Raw genomic sequence first — 24,491 nt, forward strand, 5'->3', positions numbered from 1 at the left:
GAGTAGAGGACAGAAGGTATTTTTGCTAATTCTAAAACAGGAAAGATCAGAGATCTGCTGATCAGAATAGAAAAGAGACATCCTCTTTGCCAATCAAACAGGAGGCCAGACAGGACTGCTGCCTGTCACCACTGAGGAAAGACAGAAGATCTGAAAATCATAGGAGAAGATCTGGGTGGTCCAATTTAAAATAAGAAGGAACATAAAATCAGCTGGAGGACAGGCAGGAGATAAAAAAGTGAGGCCAGAAAATCCAATAATATGAATCAAGACAGACAAGTGATCGCTCATCCAGATGAGACCGGACTGGATGTCAGAAGAGGAGCAAGAGAGCAAGAGGATGGCTATTAAGGAAGTGGTGAGAGTAAGACCTGAGATCTGCTGATGATAACGGATGAGATATGGGAAATCAATCAATTAGAATCAAGGACAGAAAGGAGGTCTACCAATCTCAATAAGAGGCAGGCAGTAAATGTACACTTAAGAAAAGAACATAAACACATAATGTACCAATCAGAGTTGACGACAGAAAGAAGAGATCTCTTAATCAGAATTAAGAAGTAGTAAAACTACCCATTAAAATCGTGGACATTAAATAGATCCAACAAATAAAACCATTGATAGACAGGAGTTCAACCGATCAAAATAAGAAAAAGACGATTTACAAACAGAAAATATTTGAGCCAAGAGTTCTATGTATAAGAAGAGAGCTCAGGCAGAGGTCCTCCTGAACAAAAGAGAGGGCAGGCAGGAGATTGACTAGCTAGGTGAGACACCATAAAGACTCCTACCAATCCAAATAAAGTGTACAAATGAGAGGTGCAAATCAGAAAAGAATGAATGTAGTTCTGCTGATTAGAAGATTATTTTCAAATCTATTAGTTAAGAATAAATAACACATACAAATATAAGAGGCTGATCACTCAGAAGAGAGGACTGAGATAAGATCTGCCAATCAGAAAAGAGGACACAGAGGGAATGTGGTAGACAGATGAGAGGAGATATGAGAGATCTATCAAAATAAATGAGAGGAGAAATTAGAGATCTATCAAAATAAAAGACAATCAGTAGCCCTGCCATACAAACAGAGGGACGAAATAATGTGTACTAATCAAGAGCGGCCAGGCAGGAGATCTGTTAATCAAAACAGAAGGCAAACAGAGACGCATCAATCAGCAAAAAAAAATTGATGACAGGTCTATGGAGCATACTGGGAGAATATAAGGAGTTATTTTAATTACATAAAGATGACAATAGTTTTACCAATTTGAATATAGAACACAAATTAGATTGAACAATCATTGGAGAGTACAGAGAAGATGAGTTGTATTTACAATAGGTGGCAGTTAGGACATCTGGTTGTAATAACAGAATAAGGTAGGAGATCTAACAAGAATAAAAGAAGCTAGACAGAAGATCTCCTTGTCAGAATAGAGAAAAGACAGAAAATAGGCCTTTCAGGATTAAGGATAAATGGGAGGTCTACCGACCAAAATGAAGGGCAGTCAGGAAATCTATGGAACCCAGGAAAAAACACAGGATCTACTGATCAAAACAGAATAACAAGCATTAGAAAAGCTAATAGTTCTTACTGTGTTGAAGTGTCGGCTTTGCCAATGGCTTTTGCTGATGCTTTGAAGTGTTGCTGATACTATGAAGTATCAGCTAAAATATACACAGAAAAACAAATGACATGACTGCTGCTGCCTGTCGCTTCATTCTATAGCTACACACAAGGGTGATGATTTATGCATGTGCACCTAAGGAATTCGAGGACGCTACTTTTTTTATTCACTGATTTAGGATGGCAGACACCATTTACATTAGAATTTTTTTTTATTGTTATTGCACAAAAGCACTTTTGAGAGAGCAGGCTAGTCCAGCAGCAAATGAAAGCTGCAAGGCCCACCGAAAATTACAGAAAAAAAATGTAAATGTGGGGTGTGAGAGCAACAGAGGAATGAGTGGATGTGGATAGGGAAAAGCCCCCGGAGGGGTGGGGAGGCAAGGGAGCAACTGAAGTGCCCAAAAGTGCAGTTTAGAATGTGGAGTGACGTGCGAGCAAATGGCAGCTCCTGGGTCATCCCTGGAGTTCTACTGGTCTTAAGGATGAAGATACAAGATATTGATTCATCAGAATAGTGCATATTGAGGCTACCTACCATTAAGAATGGTAGGGCAGACAGGAAATCTGCTGAGAGAATTTGTGTCTACTTTTCCATTTGTCAGATCTCTTGTATGACATCTTGTAATCCTGTTATATGTTAAATTGTCTTCTTCTTGTCTATTCTGTTTGGCAGATTTATCAATTAGCAATGAGTGCAAGTAATAGATGTAATAAACAGAAGGGAGTAGAGAATTAGACCTTCTGATCAGACCAGAACATGCAGAAAATGCACAGGGGGTCGTGCAGTCAGAGGGAAGGCAGGACAGAGGACCTGCCATCCATAAATGAGGACATGCAAAAAATAAACCAAGCTGATCAGGTGGCAGGCAGGATCTCTAACTATCATAATGGAAGATATATGAGAGGAGCAAAAAAGCAGGTGTACCCTTCAGGAGAGATGGTAGGCAGGAATATACCAATCAAAATAGGAAACAAGAAGATCAAGCCATCAGAAGAAGGAATTTTCTGGAGATGTAAACATCACAATCCAAGTGTCATGGTGCAGCAAGGAGGAGGACTATTCAGTTTGTAGCCTGTTAGCTGGGCTTGCTCTACAATCAAGCGAGCTGTGAGACTCATCCCTTCAAGATCTGCACTCGCACATGCAGGCGGCGATGAGCAGCTCACACAGGTGGATGTTCTCTCATTCTTGCTGCATCACCTATGGCCCTCTTTGAAGATGCTCAAGTCAGGCTTAGTGCTGCAGCTGATGGGTTCCTCGGGACAGGGGTGGGGCCCAGTATTAGCAGAAAGGTTTAGTGGTTCATCGGGAGGCTACTCAAGGCAACAGCTTCTACTCATAAAGTTTCCCTGGCCATCAAGGACCCCCATACACTGGACAATCCTCAGCTGTAATTGTGGATCTTACAGCCTCTTACACAACCTGCCATTTACCATCAGGTGCATTGTATCCTGAGGCGTGCTCTTTAATCTTTGGTTTCTTGCTCTGGTTCTACACAGCTCTACACAGGTACTGGGACCTTGTAACTAAACTATTTGTTATGCTTATTGGCTTTTTCCTTTTGGTTAATCCGGCTCTTATATTCGCGACTGCCCGCAAGTAACCCAGTTTATGATTCAGGCATCAGGGTTGATTCTGGAGCCTCCAGGAAGGAAATGAAGGGGAGACCATGACATTCAACCAATAACAGGCCAAATGGATTAAGGGCAGTTGTTAGAGAATCTATAAATCATAATTTAGGGCTGATGGGAGATGTACAAGGTGGATATATTTTAAACAGTTTAGAGGATAAGTAGGAGGATTTGCTGATCAGAATAAAAAAAAGACAGAAAATAACAGATCAGAACCAAGGATGGATAAGAGGGCTACCAATTATAATTAAAGACAGAAAATCTACTGCTTACAGCTAAGGACCACCAGGAAATCTACCAATCAGATTAGAGTGCAGAAAAGACACCCGGCAATCGTAAAGAGCACAGTGAAGCCACATTATATTTACAGTAGAGGGGGCACAAGAGATCCACTAATCAGAAAGGAGGGCCGAGAGGTGATTTACCAATCGTAAACGAGGACCAAAAAAGATCTAATCATCTAAACATACTGCTGAGAGGTGATCTAACAATCAGAAGAGAGAACGTACTATATCGGAAGTGAAGAGAGGCAGGTGATACTGCCCATCAGGATAGAAGGCAGACTGAATACAGCTCAATCAGAAGAGAGAACAGGCAACCAGGAGGAGTAAGAATCAGACTATAAGAAAAATGGGATAACCGTAGAATCGAGTAGAGGAAGGATTGACAGGACAGGGGACATGCAGGAGATCAAGAAGAATAGAGAACATATAACAGACTGAGACCTGGAAGGCGATCTGGCAGTCATAACAGAGCAAAGATGGGAACATTGGTGATCCGAATAGAAAAAAAGAATGATCTACCAATGAGAATAGACTTCAGAGACTTTAGCCACAGATCACAGACATGAGATATCCTAAGTAAAAGGACAGGCAATACATCTACCCAGCAGAGCAGAGGAAAGACAGGATATACACAAATTAGAAGAGAATACAGACATTTGACCTACTCACCTAAAGAGAAGCAGTACTAGAGATTTACCAATAGAAAAGAAGAGGTGAATGGAGATCACCCAATTGGAATAAATCCTGTGGCTAGATTGAAACAGCCAGATATGATTTTGAAGAAAAGCTACGCTACACCGCTAGACCGTGGAAGATGAGCCCTAGATAAAACAGTATATTCTAAAAGGTTCTTCTTATAGTCATAAATTAATGCAATCTTTCTATAAATACATTTTGTTATTTATATACCCTAGGTGTTATGTCTCCATATTTTTTTTAATAAATTAAAGTCAGATTTGTTCCGAAGCCTGTGCTTGATCTCTGCACATATAGCTACTGTGTTTATATAGCATGAGTAATCACACCTTTAAAACACATATATATGCCTTGAAGAATAACACCTACACTTCCAGCTTAGAGATGTGCCTTTACAATGTTATATAAAAGTACTATTCATGAGTGCTCGACATAAAAATAAGCAGAGACAGAACAACTTCTGTTCCTTTAGGTAGAGAAGGACCCTTCTATCCAGACAAATGCCCCCCCTGCCGAGCATCATCGTAATATACAATGTCTGCTGTGCAGACAGTGACCTTTCCGAGGGTGCTGCAGTGCTAGGATATTGGCCTCTGCTTCCTTGAAGGAGCCAAGACCAATGTCCTAACACTGTTCCTGCCAGTTAGCCTGCCGGGAACACATATTCCAATGTTCCCGCCGGTCAGACCGGCAGCAACATTGTACTACGCTCGGGGGGAATGCCGCTGCTATGGTGGTTGCTTCCTCTCCGCAAGTTTGGCAGTCCCATGGTGGGACCACCAAACTCTTTATGGGGCCCAAAGAGCCAAGAAAGCAGAGAGTCCCTGAAGGGGGCCGAAACATGGTGCCAGAACAGATAGGATTTAAAATCTGATTAAAACACATAAAACTGGATAGATAGATAGATAGATAGATAGATAGATAGATAGATAGATAGATAGATAGATAGATAGATAGATAGATAGATAGACAAATAAAATTGTCAAGGAGCAATTTATTCCTCTCAAACTTTCAGCCCACTGCATGGTTATCTACATGATTTAATGGCCTCATAAAATCTGAAAAAGGAAAAATCAAACTTAGCTATTTTTTGTTTTTGATGCCACAGAATTGAAGTGGTATAGGAGAATTTAAACACCTATTGTTACTTAACCCAAACAATTCAATGAAGAAACCATGTGAAATCACAATGTATTAAACCCCATAAGAGCCTGGCTTTATAATTACAATCAGTTTGTACTTGTGGAAATGTTTCCTCAAAGACTGTAGTGAATTTGTAGCAAGGACATGTGACTGAACTGTCCTTTAGGGCGCCCAATTTTGGGGAAGGGTTAAGGAGTATACCTACAGCCTCTGAAATTATCTTATCACATTTTGTGCATGGCTTTTAATTTAAAACAATACTCCATGTGCTGGGTTCAAAGTGAAAACATGGAAGGTATAGTGAAATATAAAATCTGGAGTGAGAGTCAAAGCCTGTAACTAATGCACCATCCATATTCTGCTAAATTTGGTTAGGACTGTGTCTTGGAATCGCGCCTTTGATGAGGAATTTAGAGTGCTGAGTTCAGTCCTAAGAAGAGGAGGCCTTATTCACACAGCTTTTCCTTCCAATGTCTTGCTTTCAAGTTTGAACCAGACTTACCAAGATTTTTTCAGGTATGTGAGACTCGTGCAAGACAAAGGTGGTACCTTTCAGAGTAAGATACACCTAGGCCCTCATTATGAGTTTGATGGACGGGAAAGCCTGTCTGCCAAACTCCCGACAGGGTGGCCGTCGACATCGTGGCGACCACTCTGCCGGACCTATTAGGTGTTTCTGGCTAGGCGGTGGGCGGAAACCTCGGTTTCCGCTTGCCGGCCTAGCGGGAAACAGGTAGCAGCAATGTCTCCGGCTCCTAATCGAGCCGGAGATAATGCTGTCACCTGCAGGGTGCACCAGCACTCCTGCAATGTTCACTGTCTGCTCAGCAGACAGTGAACATTGCAAAGGTGCTGGGCAGGGGGACCCCTTCACTGCCCATGCCAAGTGCATGGGCAGTGCAGGGGTTCCCCTGTGGCCCTCTTCACCTGTTCTCCACCAGCCTTTTTATGGCAGTAAAACCTCCATGAAAAGGATGGCGGAGAACCAGGTCATAATCTGCAGGGCAGCGCTGCATGCCGAGATGCCCTGGTGGATTACGGTCTTCACCCACCGTCACCCAGTCAGAATCACTGATCCCAGTGGAGACGGTGGAACCCTGGGGGTCTGACCGCCAGGGTCTTAATGTTGTGGCCTAACCACCACCTCGGGGCTGGCATTCTTTATACCGCCAGCCTCGTAATTAGGCCCCAAGTCTTGTAAAAAAAAACTTTGTATATCATATTCAGGCACTTAATGAAAGAAAGCCTGATGCCTCAGTATGTGCTTAAAAGGTTTGTGCTTGTATGTGGGTAGGGAAGGAAAGCAATGGTTTTGTATGATGAATGTAGAGAGCTCAATCACACTCTGATCTTGGTATGTCAGTTACGGTCTGTGGAATTAAAAAATATTTTTTTTAAGTAAGAATACCATGTATTGTATCAATGCAAACTAATTTCAATAAGTATGAGATTAGATAGATCTGCAGCAGTGTTACCAGTGGAACAAAACATTGTCTATGTCTTGAGGGACTCAAGTGCATTTGAATCAGCTTGTTGGTATTTATCTACTTTGCCAACAGGAGATTATCAAATCTGAAGAAAGACATCAAATACTGACACTGGATGATCGGATTACAAGATAGACAGGAGGCGTAGAGATGTGACTCAAGAAATCGCCCTGTTAGAAGGCAGGATGGATGGGAGATCTTCCAAGAAGAAACAAGGACAGACAGGAAATGTAATAATCAGAACGCCTGAGGGGCAAGAGATCCAACGATCTGAACAGAGCACAATCAAGAGACCTGCAGAGTAGAACAGAGGAAAGACTGGATATCTGTCCTTCAGAAGAAGGCAGGCTGGATATCGGCCAATCAGTAAGGTAGGATGGTGTTCTACCAATCAAGAAGGCAAACGGTCTGCAGATCTGCCAGTCAAGAGGGAAAGGAACCCAGCGACTCTCCAATCATAAGAGAAGAAAGGCTGGAGATCTGCCAATCAGTAAGGTAGGATGGTGTTCTACCAATCAGGAAGGGAAACCGTCTGCAGATCTGCCAGTCAAGAGGAAAAACAACCCAGAGAATCTCGTATCAGAAAAGAAGACAGGCTGGAAATTAGCCAATTAGCAGGCAGGCTAGACTGACAGGTCATCTGCCACTTAGGAGGGACTGTAAATTCTACAATCAGGATAGAGGACAGAAGGAAGATCTAGTTATATGAAGAGAAGAACAGCGGGAGTTCAGAATTAAAGATACAGAAGTGATCAACAAATCAGGAGTGAGTACAGAAAGTAGCTCTATAAATCAAAGTCCACACAGGTGATCTTTTGATCACAATTAAGGTAAGACAGGAGGTCAACTGATCGGAATAAGAGACAGAAAGGAGATATAACAATTAGAAGAGGGGACAGACAGATTTTGCTGTTTTTGACCCACCCTAATTTACCTGTGCAGATTACGGCTACCTCTTCCTGTATTACACAATTATGAAGCCCCAAACTGTCCGAATTGCAGTCCAGGAGTGACTTCTCTTTCCCGGTGCAGTTCACCTCATCAAGCACAAATTTCCCTTCTGGTCTGGTGAAAGATTCAATATCTGGATCTGTTTTCGACACACCGCCACACCGGAGCTCCCGGCACACTACGGCAGCATTGATTTTTGTCCATCTATCATCACAGACATTCCCCCACTGGTCAGCATGCATTACCTGCAGAAATCCAGAGCAAGGATTGGGTCCTCCTGCCAACCTTACTCTTGGGTTCTGCCTAGAAGCACCTGGAAGTAAACAGAACCAACAGTGAGATAGTACCAACATCCATTCTCCCCATAACTCATGCTCTCTCTTGCTCTGACCGATTCTTCTGCCATTCCACCCACTCAGCTCAACAACATGAATGATCAGATCATGGACTAATGGAATCTCAGGGCTAATCCCGGTAGCCTGCCCCGTTGGCCAGTGTTATAATTCTTGTTTGGAGACGTTGTACCTTATGGCAACCTTTAAGAGAATGCTGCGTGCAATTCAACACAAGGGTACAGGTGGATACCATGGATGCTCTGAGTGTCGGAAGCCGGCCAGGAAAAGGGTAGACTGGCTGGGCCTGCACGTTCCATATTTTTCCATGGTCCATATGAGCACGAGGAAGGAATGCTGATCTTTGAGGCGCTTGATGTCTTGGTACATGCAGGGTCTCGTGCAACTGCCTCCTCGGATCTAAAGCGATTTCTACTACTTTTGTCTGCTTGGGGGTCATTCCGACCCTGGCGGTCCAAGACCGCCAGGGCCGGGGACCACGGAAGCACCGCCAACAGGCTGGCAGTGCTTCCCAGCCCATTCTGACCGCGGCGGTAATACCGCGGTCAGAAAAGGGAATCCGGCGGTTTCCTGCCGGATTTCCCCTGCATGGGCTGAATCTCCATGGCGGCACTGCAAGCAGCGCCGCCATGGAGATTCCGACCCCCTTCCCACCATCCTGTTTCTGGCGGTTTTTACTGCCAGGAACAGGATGGCGGGAACGGGTGTCATGGGGCCCCTGGGGGCCCCTGCACTGCCCATGCCACTGGCATGGGCAGTGCAGGGGCCCTCTAACAGGGCCCCACCATGATTTTCACTGTCTGCTTATCAGACAGTGAAAATCGCGACGGGTGCAACTGCACCCGTCGCACCCCTGCAACTCCGCCGGCTCCATTCGGAGCCGGCTTCATTGTTGCAGGGCCTTTCCCGCTGGGCCGGCGGGCGCTCTTTTGGCGGTCACCCGCCGGCCCAGCGGGAAAGCCAGAATGGCCTCCGCGGTCTTCTGACCGCGGAGCGGCCATTTGGCGGTTCCTCACGTGTCCTTTTGATAGGTGGAGTCAAATACAATACTCGACAGCTAGAAAAGCACCTGGCGAATGCTCTATCTGCAAGCATCATACATAATACAGTAATACTGTTGTACCCGTGGTATATCTTGGTAGCATTTGTTTCAAAATACTTTAGGTGATGTTATTTGTAACTACTCCTCAAGCTCACTTACAATCAGGGACTGGAAAAATGAAGCTAAGCATGTTTGTTTTAATAACAAGGGGCCCTGCACTGCTCATGACATTGTCGTGGGCAGTGCAGGGGCCCCCGTCCCCAGCACCATCAGAATGTGCACTGTCTGGAGGAAGGGAAGGAAGGTTGACTGTTTAGCCACACAAAGACATCCATCTCATGCATGCCCCAAGCAAACAGAAGCCACCAGAGAAACAATGCAGGGAGTTTTTTTAAGCCAAGAAACCCAGAGACAAATGTGATATGGATTGGTGTATGCTGGCTGAGAGGCTAGTATAAGAGGGTCGGGGATCCCAACAAAACTGGGAAAAGATCTGGGGACACTGGAATATCTACAGAGGTGATGTGTGTAATGGTCTTGCCTCTATCAATCTGTAGGAATTGGCAACTAGTGTGGTTAAGTCTACATCTGCAGGTCATTGTTGGGTGAGGGTGGAGAAAGGGTATGGAAAGGGCTGATGCTTCAATTACGACAGAGTTGGTGAACTTATCAGTGCACTGTTTGATTCTTCTACTTGTTTTTATTGAAATGCAAAAAAAAAAGATTTGTTAAAAAAAGAATCCCAGAGACAGAAAGATGCCTTTCTACATGGGACAGATGGTTTAGGGGTGATGGGCAGGGATGTGTTTCAGTTTGATCAGGAGTGGGCTGGACAACAGTACTACTGGCAGACTTGCACATGGGCTACCCAGGGAGGGAAGCCGATTAAACCTCACAGCTGCCACCCGAACAGCCTAGAAATAGTGCCTCAAAACTTTCTGACATAGAAACAGGAAGTGCATAATATAACAAGGCACAGCGGGGGAATTTTACATTGGCAGTGTGAGGCAAGTTTTCAATCGCTAGTGAGTGGCCACTAGAAAGTGAGGTTCCCACCACCCAGAAATCAGGACACTGCTGAAAGGTGATGAAGACAAGGAAAGGAAGACTGATGTTGGAGTACACCTGTCTACCTGAGATTGGCCTGGGTGCTGACGTCCCGTTCCTTTTGAATCCCAAATTCTGAATGCTGCTCTCTGGGTCAATGAATCCGACCCCTTGCAAACACACAGGAAAAAGGGAGTTCTGGACTCTTCCAGGAAGGCCCCTGCTCTTGACTACTAAGTCACTACTGCTGAAGGCTCTGAGGGGGAAGAGGACCACGGGTTTGCGGTGCTGCCTTCAAGAACACCCTCAACACTAGGAGGAGGTGCACTTTTGGTGCTGGTCCTGAAGAGAGTGGTTGAGAAGTCCATAGTCAGTGCACAGGGGAACTGGTAAGACTGAAGAAGGGTGGCCAGACCAGGTGTCCCAGATTTTCCTGGATAGTCCACAGTGCTTAACTTGAGCCGGTGGTTTCTCGTGCTCAGCACCAGCACTTAATTGTCAGCACCAGCAATTATGACAGCTGCCACATGGCGGTGCTGTTTGTATAATTTAGAGATGAGCAGAAAGGCAATTGTTTATTAATTCAGTTTGCAATAAAAACAACTACTAACTTCCGCCTAAGCCATTTTTATAGCATTATAAGTATGGACTAGACTGAATTGTCACACTTGCAGCATGGTGATGGTTAATTGTTGTATAAGTACTGTCATTGGCAACATTGGCAGTGGTTGGTCGATGTCTGTGCTGCTACTTCTGAAAATCTGTCCACCCCAGTGCTTAATGTGTGCTTGTTGTTTCCGGTGCGGAGCACCGGCACTTATTTTTGAGGGCCGAGGCTTGCTCGTCTGCCTCAAGCATGTACGGCGAGCAAAAGACACATATGGGAAAGACGGAGGAAGAGAAAAAGTCTCTATCTCAAGCAAATGCGAGACCCATTGCATTGCAAATGCTTGTCTTCTGAAGAAAGCTTTATCCTTGAAGGCCCAAAGCATCTTAAACATTACATTTTAAATTTCACACAATATGTGATCATGTTTCTAACATAGTGTGCCTAAAAATTGAAGATGCAAAACTTGCCACTGAATGTCCCCAAAATTCCTTGGAGAAATGTTTTCTCAACCCTTGTATCCTCTCCTCCCACGAGCAAAATGTTTTTCAAATCCTACTGGGTTTGGATCAAAAACTCTTCCCTAATATGCTCAAAATTTACATTCCTTGTGGAGAACCAAACTGTATGCAGTGCTATGTCATATTTTGTTCTTTAAATCTTGCACTTAATATGACCAGTTTTGTTCTTTGTAATTGTTAAAAGTTACTGATACACAAAGTTGTCGCTGTGACCACATTTACTGGTATTCAATTTATTGACCGCGGGATTATTCACTTATTCATTAATTCCTTACCTCCTGCTCTCCTAAAGCAGCATGTTTTATCTACACAGAGATGAGCTGAAATAGAAGATGGATAGTCACAAATACAAACGGGAGGGGTGCGAGGGAATATACCGCAGCTATGGTGAAAAATATGTTGGAGTCAGACGCTGGAAAAAATCTGCTGATATAGTCATGCCTTGCTTCTCAGCTAGTGCCAGTGGAATTCACCACCACTGCCACCAGGTGCTTCTCATTCCCAGGCAGCTGCCTTATTTTTAGGCTAGGTTCTAGGTGCTGTTGTAGAAAATATCCACTTTAAATAATGCTTACATTCACTCAGGGGCGTGTTTTCCAGGCGCGTTATAATTTATCAGTGGATTTGTCATCTTTTTTGCTCAGTTAGACAATTTTATGACAATTATTACCCAAGAGCAGGTTGGGGGGGGTTTGTTTTTGGATTTATCTTTTTTCTTATGTTGCAGTTTCTATACAGCATGAACTCGACCCAGAGGTGATGGATCACTTTACATGAGCACTGGTTCCTTTACATCAGGTCACATTTCTTTTTAGACACGGGGAGATTTAGGGCCTCATTACGAGTTTGGTGAGACTGCCAAAGTCGCTATGGTCAATGGACTGCTGCACTCCTGGCAGTCCGACCACCAGATTACGACCTTGGTGGTCAGACAGCCCAGATATCGCAGCTACTGCCAGGATCACAGAACCAGGTGGGTTGGCGGTGGTCAAAGTCGTGGTCAGCCACAGCTGCGCTGAGTTCAGCTCCACCGTGCTGATCACAACTTCCCTCCCCACCAGCCTTTTCATGGTGGGGTCCCCGCCATGAAAAGGTTGGTGGAAAAGCAGTGCGGGGCCACAGGGCGGGGCCTACACTGCCCACGACCATACCGTGGACAGTGCAAGGGCCCCCCGGTCCAGCATCGTTGGAATGCGCACTGTCCGCTATGGCAGACAGTGCGCATTCCAAGGGTGCTGGAAGCACGGTCTATGCAAGGGCATAGGCCTCGGCTCCCTAAGGAGCCGAGGCCAATCCTGCTGCACCGCTTCCACAAGGCTGACCGGCAGAAACTTCCTAATACAGAGGTTTTTGCCGGTCAGCCCGGCGAAAACATTGAAATAGGGGCTGGGGGGAGACCTCCAGCTTCGCGGCTGTCTCCTCTTCACAGGTCTGGCGGGCCGATGGTCGGTCTGCCAAACTCGTAATGAGGCCCTAAGTGGTTTGCCCAGGATCATAAGGTGCTGAGCCGACGATGAGACTTGAATCCGGTTCCTCAGTTCCAAACTGGTCAGCTCTGGCTGTAATGCCTCTGACTGCATGGCAGCAACACCTGTGGATGGATATTTGGAGGCTTACACAAAATGACATTTTTGCTGTTTGGAATTTCCTTCCTCACAGCAGGAAGAGCATTTATCACATCTTGGGAGTTCTGGAATGGTTAGACTTACTATTCTCACTCCAGTCTGTCCAAGAGGAGTGAAAGAGTTAAACACTGGTGGGGTAAGATTTGGTATCCCAATTCTTCAACCTTCTTTTCTTTTTTTTTTTTTAAACCATTTCAATACATAACAAACTAAAAACAAATAAAACATTTATGCATATTTAAAATATAAAAGCATATTCATTGTAGATGAATAAAATTAAATGTAATGAAAAAAACTGCTTTTAGATTACACAATTAATGTATTAAACATAAAACAAATTATACATATTTTAAATGAATACACTTCGCCCATTGACCAAAAAGCTCAAACACATTTTGTAAAGTTATAAATACAACATTTCCAATATTACATTAATTAAATAAAACAAATAAAATATAACAAACCATAAATATAGCTCTTTTTCAAGTGCTATTATTAAATACATTGATCAATCAAATAACGATCCATTAATACACTTCCCTCATAGACCAAAAAAACTCACCAAACACATTTTTTAAAGTTATAAATAAAACATATCAAAATATATACAGTACCCATTAATCAGTTTAGTAATTGACATATTTAATTGCTAATTGTTTAATTTGCTTGATATTTTTTTTAAATAAAACAAATAATGTATATTTTAGATATCCCCCACCCTAATCCCCTACAAACCCAACAACCAGCCAATGAATTAAAAAAACACTAAATAGATATTTTAAAAATGAATTGCACATCAAAAACTACAAACTAACAATTTCGATTTCCCACTATGCCCCTCAACCTCCCACTATGTCCCCCAATCTCCCACTATGTCTGTCATATGGAACTGGGTGTTAATTATCTAAACAATTACATACGCGTTAAGCCCCCCCTATTGTGGTTCTCTTTTTGGATGAAAGAGGAGGTAGAAATAACCAGAGATATAATAACGGACTGCCTTTCATGCGACAAGGGTTCTCTGATTCCATGGCTGGCGTCTGTTAAAAAAATCATTTGACGAGATTGGCTTATCCCTTATTTTTACCGATGGAGCATTCTGCGCTGTCATTGACAGAAAGTGGGTACAAGTTTCTTTGTTGGCTCAGCTGCAAGTGGAGAGGAAAAATGTTGAACGTTTGAAATCATCCGTTGTGAGTTATTTGCACTTAAATCCTGAAATATCGCCCGCTAGGTATTTGTGGAATACTAGAGGATATTGGGTCAGTTTATTATTGTTCTGGTTTAAAGCTGGCCCAAACAAATACTTGCTTTGTTTCCCACTTGGATGTCAGCACAAATTAGAAAGCAGAGTATGCCCATGTAATAATGCTTCCACCCAATCGATGCTACATTTACTATTCTTCTGTGGTTTTTATAAGATTTACACTAAGAGGTATTGGTTCCCTTTTAAAAACTCAGGTATTTTCGGCATTGCATTCAGGCCTACCATTATCTTCACCGACTCTCAGATGAAGAGACCTGTCTTTGTGTCAGTTCATTTCTCCCTTTAGCTGTACAAACACAAGGCACCATGCACCTTGAGTTATCAAGATAATTATCCATGATGGTTTTTCATTTTTCATTTTTAGGCCCTGATTTTAGTATTGTGTGAAGGAAGTATGTTCTGTATATATTCGTTCGTGCACTGACAATTGTATTTGGCTGTATTGTATTGTACGCTTTTATGCATTTGGCGATTGAGAATTTGTGCGTCTTTAAGGGATTTATTTGAATATTTGATTGTATGTGCTTTTATGATTTATCTATGAACTGAATAAAGTTTATTGATACCTGAAATAACAATTATTTAAATAATTTATATAATTATCATATAATTACGTAAAAACCACAAAAGTTAATAAAAAATAATAAAAAATTCCCACACTAATCTTCTACGAACCCAACAACACGCTGCTAAATTAAAAAGTAGTAATTAAATATTAAACCATATATATATGGACATTAAAATTACAAACTATACTAAATTAAACACAAAACAATTATTATCACAATAATAATACCCAAGAGATAATATAACTAATCAATATTAAATTAATTAAAACTCATTATTCAATACAATTATATTAAGCTAAACAATATTATACCAAACAATATTTAAACAAACAATACTATATACCTAAAAAACAATATTCTTACCCTCTATATTCTGTCCCACCATATTTGTGAGATGACAATATTTTTTCCACACCATTTTGGAAACAGTAGACATGGTACAGATCAGCAGAGACGTCCCTTCTCAGATTTTTGCGAATGGGACAGTGATGCATGATGCAGGTCATGATAGGCAGGTATTCCATTAAATTTAAGCCCCAGAACAGTCACAGCAGTGAACAGAGCCAGTCAGAATAGGGTGCAATATGTGAGTTCGCTGGGGCCCCAGTACTAGCACAGCAGTGAACAGAGCCAGTCGGGATAGAGGTGCAATGTGTGAGCTCGCTGGGGCCCCAGTACTGGTACAGCAATGAACAGGGCCAGTCAGGATAGAGGTGCAATGTGGGAGCTCTCCAGTACTGGCACAGCAGAGAACACAGCCAGTCAGGATAGAGATGCAATGTGGGAGCTCTCTGGTGCCCCAGTACTGGCACAGCAGTGAACACAGCCAGTCAGGATAGAGGTGCAATGTGGGAGCTCTCCAGTACTGGCACAGCAGAGAACACAGCCAGTCAGGATAGAGATGGAATGTGGGAGCTCTCTGGTGCCCCAGTACTGGCACAGCAGTGAACAGGGTCAGTCAGGATAGAGATGCAATGTGGGAGCTCTCTGGTGCCCCAGTACTGGCACAGCAGTGAACAGAGCCAGTCAGGATAGAGGTGCATTGTGTGAGTTCGCGGGTGCCCCAGAACTGTCACAGCAGTGAGCACAGCCAGTCAGGATAGAGGTGCAATGTGGGAGCTCTCTGGTGCCCCAGTACTGGCACAGCAGTGAACAGAGCCAGTCAGGATAGAGGTGCAATGTGGGAGCTCTCTGGTGCCCCAGTACTGGCACAGCAGTGAACAGAGCCAGTCAGGATAGAGGTGCAATGTGGGAGCTCTCTGGTGTCCCAATACTGGCACAGCAGTGAACACAGCCAGTCAGGATAGAGGTGCAATGTGTGAGCTCGCTGGGGCCCCAGTACTGGTACAGCAATGAACAGGGCCAGTCAGGATAGAGGTGCAATGTGGGAGCTCTCCAGTACTGGCACAGCAGAGAACACAGCCAGTCAGGATAGAGATGCAATGTGGGAGCTCTCTGGTGCCCCAGTACTGGCACAGCAGTGAACACAGCCAGTCAGGATAGAGGTGCAATGTGGGAGCTCTCCAGTACTGGCACAGCAGAGAACACAGCCAGTCAGGATAGAGATGCAATGTGGGAGCTCTCTGGTGCCCCAGTACTGGCACAGCAGTGACCAGGGTCAGTCAGGATAGAGATGCAATGTGGGAGCTCTCTGGTGCCCCAGTACTGGCACAGCAGTGAACAGAGCCAGTCAGGATAGAGGTGCATTGTGTGAGTTCGCTGGGGCCCCAGAACTGTCACAGCAGTGAGCACAGCCAGTCAGGATAGAGGTGCAATGTGGGAGCTCTCTGGTGCCCCAGTACTGGCACAGCAGTGAACAGAGCCAGTCAGGATAGAGGTGCAATGTGGGAGCTCTCTGGTGCCCCAGTACTGGCACAGCAGTGAACACAGCCAGTCAGGATAGAGGTGCAATGTGGGAGCTCTCTGGTGTCCCAATACTGGCACAGCAGTGAACACAGCCAGTCAGGATAGAGGTGCAATGTGTGAGCTCGCTGGGGCCCCAGTACTGGTACAGCAATGAACAGGGCCAGTCAGTATAGAGGTGCAATGTGGGAGCTCTCCAGTACTGGCGCAGCAGAGAACACAGCCAGTCAGGATAGAGATGCAATGTGGGAGCTCTCTGGTGCCCCAGTACTGGCACAGCAGTGAACACAGCCAGTCAGGATAGAGGTGCAATGTGGGAGCTCTCCAGTACTGGCACAGCAGAGAACACAGCCAGTCAGGATAGAGATGGAATGTGGGAGCTCTCTGGTGCCCCAGTACTGGCACAGCAGTGAACAGGGTCAGTCAGGATAGAGATGCAATGTGGGAGCTCTCTGGTGCCCCAGTACTGGCACAGCAGTGAACAGAGCCAGTCAGGATAGAGGTGCATTGTGTGAGTTCGCTGGGGCCCCAGAACTGTCACAGCAGTGAGCACAGCCAGTCAGGATAGAGGTGCAATGTGGGAGCTCTCTGGTGCCCCAGTACTGGCACAGCAGTGAACACAGCCAGTCAGGATAGAGGTGCAATGTGGGAGCTCTCTGGTGTCCCAATACTGGCACAGCAGTGAACACAGCCAGTCAGGATAGAGGTGCAATGTGTGAGCTCGCTGGGGCCCCAGTACTGGCACAGCAGAGAACACAGCCAGTCAGGATAGAGGTGCAATGTGTGAGCTCGCTGGGGCCCCAGTACTGGCACAGCAGAGAACACAGCCAGTCAGGATAGAGGTGCAATGTGGGAGCTCTCTGGTGTCCCAATACTGGCACAGCAGTGAACAGGGCCAGTCAGGATAGAGGTGCATTGTGTGAGCTCTCTGGGGCCCCAGTACTGGCACAGCAGAGAACACAGCCAGTCAGGATAGAGGTGCTATGTGGGAGCTCTCTGGTGCCCCAGTACTGGCACAGCAGTGAACACAGCCAGTCAGGATAGAGGTGCAATGTGGGAGCTCTTTGGTATCCCAGTACTGGCACAGCAGTGAACACAGCCAGTCGGGATAGAGGTGCAATGTGGGAGCTCTCTGATGCCCCAGTACTGGTACAGCAGTGAACAGAGCCAGTCAGAATAGAGGTGCATTGTGTGAGCTCGCTGGGGCCCCAGTACTGGCACAGCAGTGAACAGAGCCAGTCAGGATAGAGGTGCATTGTGTGAGCTCGCTGGGGCCCCATTACTGGCACAGCAGTGATCACAGCCAGTCAGGATAGAGGTGCAATGTGGGAGCGCTCTGGTGCCCCAGTACTGGCACAGCAGTGAACAGAGTCAGTCAGGATAGAGGTGCAATGTCGGAGCTCTCTGGTGCCCCAGTACTGGCACAGCAGTGAACACAGCCAGTCAGGATAGAGGTGCATTGTGTGAGCTCGCTGGGGCCCCAGTACTGGCACAGCAGAGAACACAGCCAGTCAGGATAGAGGTGCTATGTGGGAGCTCTCTGGTGCCCCAGTACTGGCACAGCAGTGAACACAGCCAGTCAGGATAGAGGTGCAATGTGGGAGCTCTATGGTATCCCAGTACTGGCACAGCAGTGAACACAGCCAGTCGGGATAGAGGTGCAATGTGGGAGCTCTCTGATGCCCCAGTACTGGTACAGCAGTGAACAGAGCCAGTCAGAATAGAGGTGCATTGTGTGAGCTCGCTGGGGCCCCAGTACTGGCACAGCAGTGAACAGAGCCAGTCAGGATAGAGGTGCATTGTGTGAGCTCGCTGGGGCCCCATTACTGGCACAGCAGTGATCACAGCCAGTCAGGATAGAGGTGCAATGTGGGAGCGCTCTGGTGCCCCAGTACTGGCACAGCAGTGAACAAAGTCAGTCAGGATAGAGGTGCAATGTGGGAGCTCTCCAGTACTGGCACAGTAGTGAACAGAGCTAGTCAGGAGAGAGGTGCAATGTGGGAGATCTCTGGTGTCCCAGTACTGTCACAGAAGTGAACAGAGCCAGTCAGGATAGAGGTGCAATGTGGGAGCTCTCTGGTGCCCCAGTACTGGCACAGTAGTGAACACAGCCAGTCAGGAGAGAGGTGTAATGTGGGAGCTCTCTGGTGCCCCAGTACTGGCACAGCAGTGAATATAGCCAGTCAGGATAGAGGTGCAATGTGGGAGCTCTCTGGTGCCCCAGTACTGGCACAGCAGTGAACAGAGTCAGTCAGGATAGAGGTGCAATGTGGGAGCTCTCTGGTGCCCCAGTACTGGCACAGCAGTGAACAGAGCCAGTCAGGATAGAGGTGCAATGTGGGAGCTCGCTGGTGTCCCAGTACTGACACGGCAGTGAACAGAGCCAGTCAGGATAGAGGTGCAATGTGGGAGCTCTCTGGTGCCCCAGTACTGGCACAGCAGTGAACAGAGCCAGTCAGGAGAGAGGTGCATTGTGAGAGCTCTCTGGTGCCCCAGTACTGACATAGTAGCACAGCCGTGAACACAGCCAGTCAGGACAGAGGTGCAATGTGGGAGCTCTCTGATGCCCCAGTACTGGTACAGCAGTAAACAGGGCCAGTCAGGATAGAGGTGCATTGTGTGAGCTCGCTGGGGCCCCAGTACGGGCACAGCAGTGAACACAGCCAGTCAGGATAGAGGTGCAATGTGTGAGCTATCTGATGCCCCAGTACTGGTACAGCAGTAAAGAGTCAGTCAGGATAGAGGTGCAATGTGGGAGCTCTCTGGTGCCCCAGTACTGGCACGGCAGTGAACAGAGACGGTCAGGATAGAGGTGCAATGCGTGAGCTCTTTGGGGCCCCAGTACTGGTACTGTGGATGTGAAGTCTCATTGGAGACATACTGTGCAAGACAGGATAGAGGGCGTACTGTGGGAGCTGGTGTATCTCACTCATTGGAAAGGGCACTCAGCATGTGGGAGTCCAGGACTGCTGTGGGAGATCCTGGGACAGTGCTGGGATATTAACACATGGGACAGGTCAGGGTAGAGATGGTTGTGAGAGCCCTCAGGATGCTGGGTTACTAGCATGTCAGCGAGCAGTACAGGCGAGGGAAGACGTGCAGTGTGAGCACCCCGGAAATGTCTCAGTGCAGTGATAATAGTGCACAGTGCAGGTCAGGACAGAGAAGACAGGTGAGTATTCTCTGCTGCAGAAAAGGACAAGTGTGCATTGAGAGACCACGCTGCATGCCTTGGAGATGAGGTGCACATTCTCTGGATGTCCGGTAGTTACTGGTGAAGATACGGACAGAGGTGCATTGTGAGAGCTCAGGGAAATCCTAGGTACTGGCACGCTGGTGCTCAGTGCCGGTGAAGTTAGAGGTGCATTGTGAGAGCTTGGTGGAAAGCTAGGTACTGGTATGCCAGTGCACAGTGCCGGTGAGGTTAGAGGTGCATTGTGAGAGCTTGGTAGAAGCCTAGGTACTGGCACGCTGGTGCTCAGTGCCGGTGAGGTTAGAGGTGCATTGTGAGAGCTTGGTAGAAGCCTAGGTACTGGCACGCTGGTGCTCAGTGCCGGCGAGGTTAGAGGTGCATTGTGAGACCTTGGTAGAAGCCTAGGTACTGGCACGCCAGTGCACAGTGCCGGTGAGGTTAGAGATGCATTGTGAGAGCTCAGGGAAATCCTAGGTACTGGCACGCTGGTGCTCAGTGCCGGTGAGGTTAGAGGTGCATTGTGAGAGCTTGGAATAAGCCTAGGCACTGGCACGCTGGTGCTCAGTGCTGGTGAGGTTAGAGGTGCATTGTGAGAGCTTGGTAGAAGCCTAGGTACTGGAATGCCAGTGCACAGTGCCGGTGAGGTTAGAGATACATTGTGAGAGCTAGGTAGAAGCCTAGGTACTGGCACGCCAGTGCACAGTGCCGGTGAGGTTAGAAGCACATTGGGAGAGCTTTGTGGAAAGCCAGGTACTGGCATGCCAGTGCAAGGTGCGAGTGGGATGCATTGTGAGGGTTTGGTAGAAGCCTAGGTACTGGCACGCCAGTGTACGGTGCCAGTGAGAACAGAGGTGCTTTGTGAGAGCTCAGTAGAAGCCTAGGTACTGGCACAGCAGCGCACAGTGCCGGTGAGAGGAGAGGTGCATTATTAGAGCTCAGTGGGAGCCTGGGTACTGGCACGCAAGTGCACAGTGCCGGTGAGGTTAGAGGTGCATTGTGAGAGCTTGGTGGAAAGCCAGGTACTGCCATCCCAGTTCACAGTGCCGGTGAGAATAGAGGTGCTTTGTGAGGGCTTGGTGGAAAGCTAGAGACTGCCATCCCAGTTCACAGTGCCAGTGAGAATAGAGGTGCTTTGTGAGGGCTTGGTGGAAGCCTAGGCACTGGCACACCAATGCACAGTGCCGGTGAGGTTAGAGGTGCATTGTGAGAGCTTGGTGGAAAGCTAGGTACTGGCATGCCAGTGCACAGTACTGGTGAAGTTAGAGGTGCATTGTGAGAGCTTATTGGAAACCTAGGTACTGGCAAGCCAGTGCACAGTGCTGGTGAGGTTAGATGTGCATTGTGAGAGCTTGGTAGAAGCCTAGGTACTGGCACGCTGGTGCTCAGTGCCGGTGAGGTTAGAGGTGCATTGTGAGAGCTTGGTAGAAGCCTAGGTACTGGTATGCCAGTGCACAGTGCCGGTGAGGATAGAGGTGCATTGTGAGAACTCAGTGGAAAGCCAGGTACTGGCATGCCAGAGCATGGTGATGTTAGAGGTGCACTGTGAGAGCTTAGCGGAAGTGTAGGCACTGGCAAGCCAGTGCACGGTGCTGGTGAAGTTAGATGTGCATTTTGAGAGCTTGGTAGAAGCCCAGGTACTGGCACACCAGTGCACAGTGCCGGTAAGGTAAAAGGTGCATTTTGAGAGCATGGTGGAAGCCTAGGTACTGGCATGCTAGTGCACGGTGCCAGTGAGCTGCACTGTGAGGGCTTGGTGGAAGCCTAGGTACTGGCACAGCAGCGCACAGTGCCGGTGAGAGGAGAGGTGCATTATTAGAGCTCGGTGGGAGCCTGGGTATTGGCACGCAAGTGCACAGTGCCGGTGAGGTGAGAGGTGCATTGTGAGAGCTTGGTAGAAGCCTAGGTACTGGCACGCCAGTGCACAGTGCCGGTGAGGATAGAGGTGCATTGTGAGAGCTAGTTGGAAAGCCAGGTACTGGCACACCAGTGCACAGTGCCGGTGAGGATAGAGGTGCATTGTGAGAGCTTGGTAGAAGCCTAGGTACTGGCACGCCAGTGCACAGTGCCGGTGAGGATAGAGGTGCATTGTGAGAGCTCGGTGGAAAGCCAGGTACTGGCACGCCAGTGCACAGTGCCGGTGAGGATAGAGGTGCATTGTGAGAGCTCGGTGGAAAGCCAGGTACTGGCACGCCAGTGCACAGTGCCGGTGAGGATAGAGGTGCTTTGTGAGGTTAGGTGAGGTTAGAGGTGCTCTGTGGAAGCCTAGGTCCTGGGGAAGTGGTTCATGAGATGCTGGAATAGAGGTGCACTGTGAGAGCTCCCTGACTGCTCAGTACTGGCACACTCGTATTGTGTCAGGGGCAGAGCTTCTGCGGGAGGTGGTGTGACACCCCTCAAATAAATGCTTTCTTGGCTTGATATTCGGGACTGTGGACCCTGAGGCAAGTCTGATATGTCTATGTCTGTGCTGTACATGTTGTATGTTTGAGCTGGAAACTTGTACTGTGGTAGACAGTGCTGTGCATGTCATGTGTATGTGTGTGTGTGTGTGTGTGTGTGTATAGCTTGTACAGTGGAAGATTGTGCTGAACCTGTCTTGTGTGAGTAAGGAAAGTCTGTACTATGGTATACTGTGCTGTACCTGTATTGAGTGTGTGTGAGGGAATTTTGCAGTCTAGTAGTCTGTGCTGCACCTGTCGTGTGTGTGAGAGAAGCTTGCACTGTGGCTCATTGTGCTGCATTTTTTGTGTGAGGCACCTATGTGCTGCTAGTCGAGGTCTGGGCATGAGGGTTGCATTTCCTATTGCTGTGCATGCTTCACTTGTGCTTGTAGGAGGGAAGCTTGCATTGCTGCTGCCTGTGCTCTACCTATTTTAAGTGTGCAGGGGAGCTTGTACTGCTGCTCACCTCCATGCTGTGATTGGTCTCCATTAGTGAAGCTGATGCCGTGCTGTACCTGTCATGTATGTGCGTGCACTCGCCGTTCATGCGTGCAACTGTGTGTGTGATGGTGGGGAATCTTACACTGCTGCTGCATGGTTTATACATGTGTATGTTTTGGGGGAAGGGTGTGATGACACTTTCCTTGTTACTACTTTGTGTGTGGGTGTGTGTGTGTATTTATATATATTTTCTTTTTCACTGAAAACAAGAAAACAACAAAGGTCACAGGGACTGCAAATATTACACTGATATCAATAATGTTATTAAAGTGCTGGAGTTTGTGGGGTAACCTGACCTGGCCCACCAGGGGGCTTTAGTGAAACAAGCATGGGAGGCTGCGCCTGTTTGTTTTTTTTAAACTTTTTTAGCGGGTCTGCCACAGCTCTAGCCGAAAAAGTTTTTTAAAATGCTTTTTTGCTCTTGCGGGATGGCTCCCTCTGAGACCTCAGCACTAGAGCTAAGGGGTCGGGGTGTCCCTACCCGGGCTCCTTTTCATATTTTTTTACGTTTGTCTGGGATCCCAACATGGCTGCCAACACTTCCTTGCTGCAGTGCTGTGAGCCAATCAGAACTCAGCACGAGATCGGGAGGGTTTGCGAAGCCTTCACATACCTATATACACAAATTTGTTTTTTCTTGAATATTTCAAACACTCCTGAAAAGATTTACACCAAATAACAAAAAGGTCTCTTTCTGGACCAAGAGCCCCCTTGTGCCAAATTTGGTGTAATTTTGTGCAGTGGTTCAGGGGCTATCGCCGTTCAAAATCCCTATGGAAAAATGAATGGGGAAAAAGTGTTTTGGGACCCTCCCCTTTTTCTCAGCCACCGCTTGATGGATCACCCCAACACTTTCCTGACAGCAGCCCGCGTGAGGGTTGACTTTTTTGGGGGGAAAAGGAACATTTTGTGACGATTTGTCAACCGGCGCCAAAGATATAGGCAAGTAAAAAAATGCTTTTTCTACAAAAACTGAGTCCTAACTATGACTACCTAGTGGCGACAGCCGTTAGGTTATACATACACATATATATATATACGTTTGTACTGCTGCAGCCGAATTTGTGCCTGTTCTGTGTGCCTTGGATGGTACTTTGCTCACCTATTCCATGAATACAGAGCAGGTATCCTCATAGCAGACCTTTCCCGGTCACTAAATTCGACCTGACACCCATGGTCTATCCAGGGGAGTTTCTCTGGCGTTATCCCCTCACATGACACAAAAGTCATGTACCACATTATTGTGGCTAGACTAGCAACCTACAGAGGTATCCTATAACCCTGAAATATTGTCTCAGTGGAGTTATAAATAGTAATTATACACTTACCTTGATGATATTTTGGGAGTCGATACTGTGGTTACAATATATCTGTAAGTCAAACTTTTGGGGGTCGATAATGTGACAAACAGACACCACAAATTAGTCTGTGCCCCCATGGCTCATGCAAAAGTCTCCTAACCTGCCATGTGCCTCTGAACCCACCCCACGAGTAACAAATGAATAGATTGAGGAGAAAAGGCAGCCACTTACATATTAAAGCCCAGCACAGCAGGAAAGCAGCCTGAAGACCACCCATGGTCCCTCTCAGCATCTCTGGTGGGGTCCCACTGCCTCTTAGGGCCCTCCGCAGCCTGCGCAGC

General features: G+C 46.7%; 1 protein-coding gene across 2 annotated transcripts in view; it reads right to left on the minus strand.

The window, feature by feature from the left end:
* The window catches only part of LOC138260993 (scavenger receptor cysteine-rich type 1 protein M160-like), a 179,749-nt gene extending 155,258 nt beyond the window's left edge, over positions 1-24,491 (minus strand). For both annotated transcript variants that reach the window (XM_069209573.1, XM_069209572.1), the window contains exons 1-2: positions 24,382-24,491; positions 7,804-8,133 (exon numbers count right to left, since the gene is read on the minus strand). In XM_069209573.1, the coding sequence (XP_069065674.1) occupies positions 7,804-8,133; positions 24,382-24,442 (391 nt within the window). In that variant the 5' untranslated portion in view covers positions 24,443-24,491. The remainder of the gene's footprint in view (positions 1-7,803; positions 8,134-24,381) is intronic.

This window comes from Pleurodeles waltl, chromosome 10 (assembly GCF_031143425.1).
Source record: "Pleurodeles waltl isolate 20211129_DDA chromosome 10, aPleWal1.hap1.20221129, whole genome shotgun sequence".
Classification (NCBI taxonomy): domain Eukaryota; kingdom Metazoa; phylum Chordata; class Amphibia; order Caudata; family Salamandridae; genus Pleurodeles; species Pleurodeles waltl.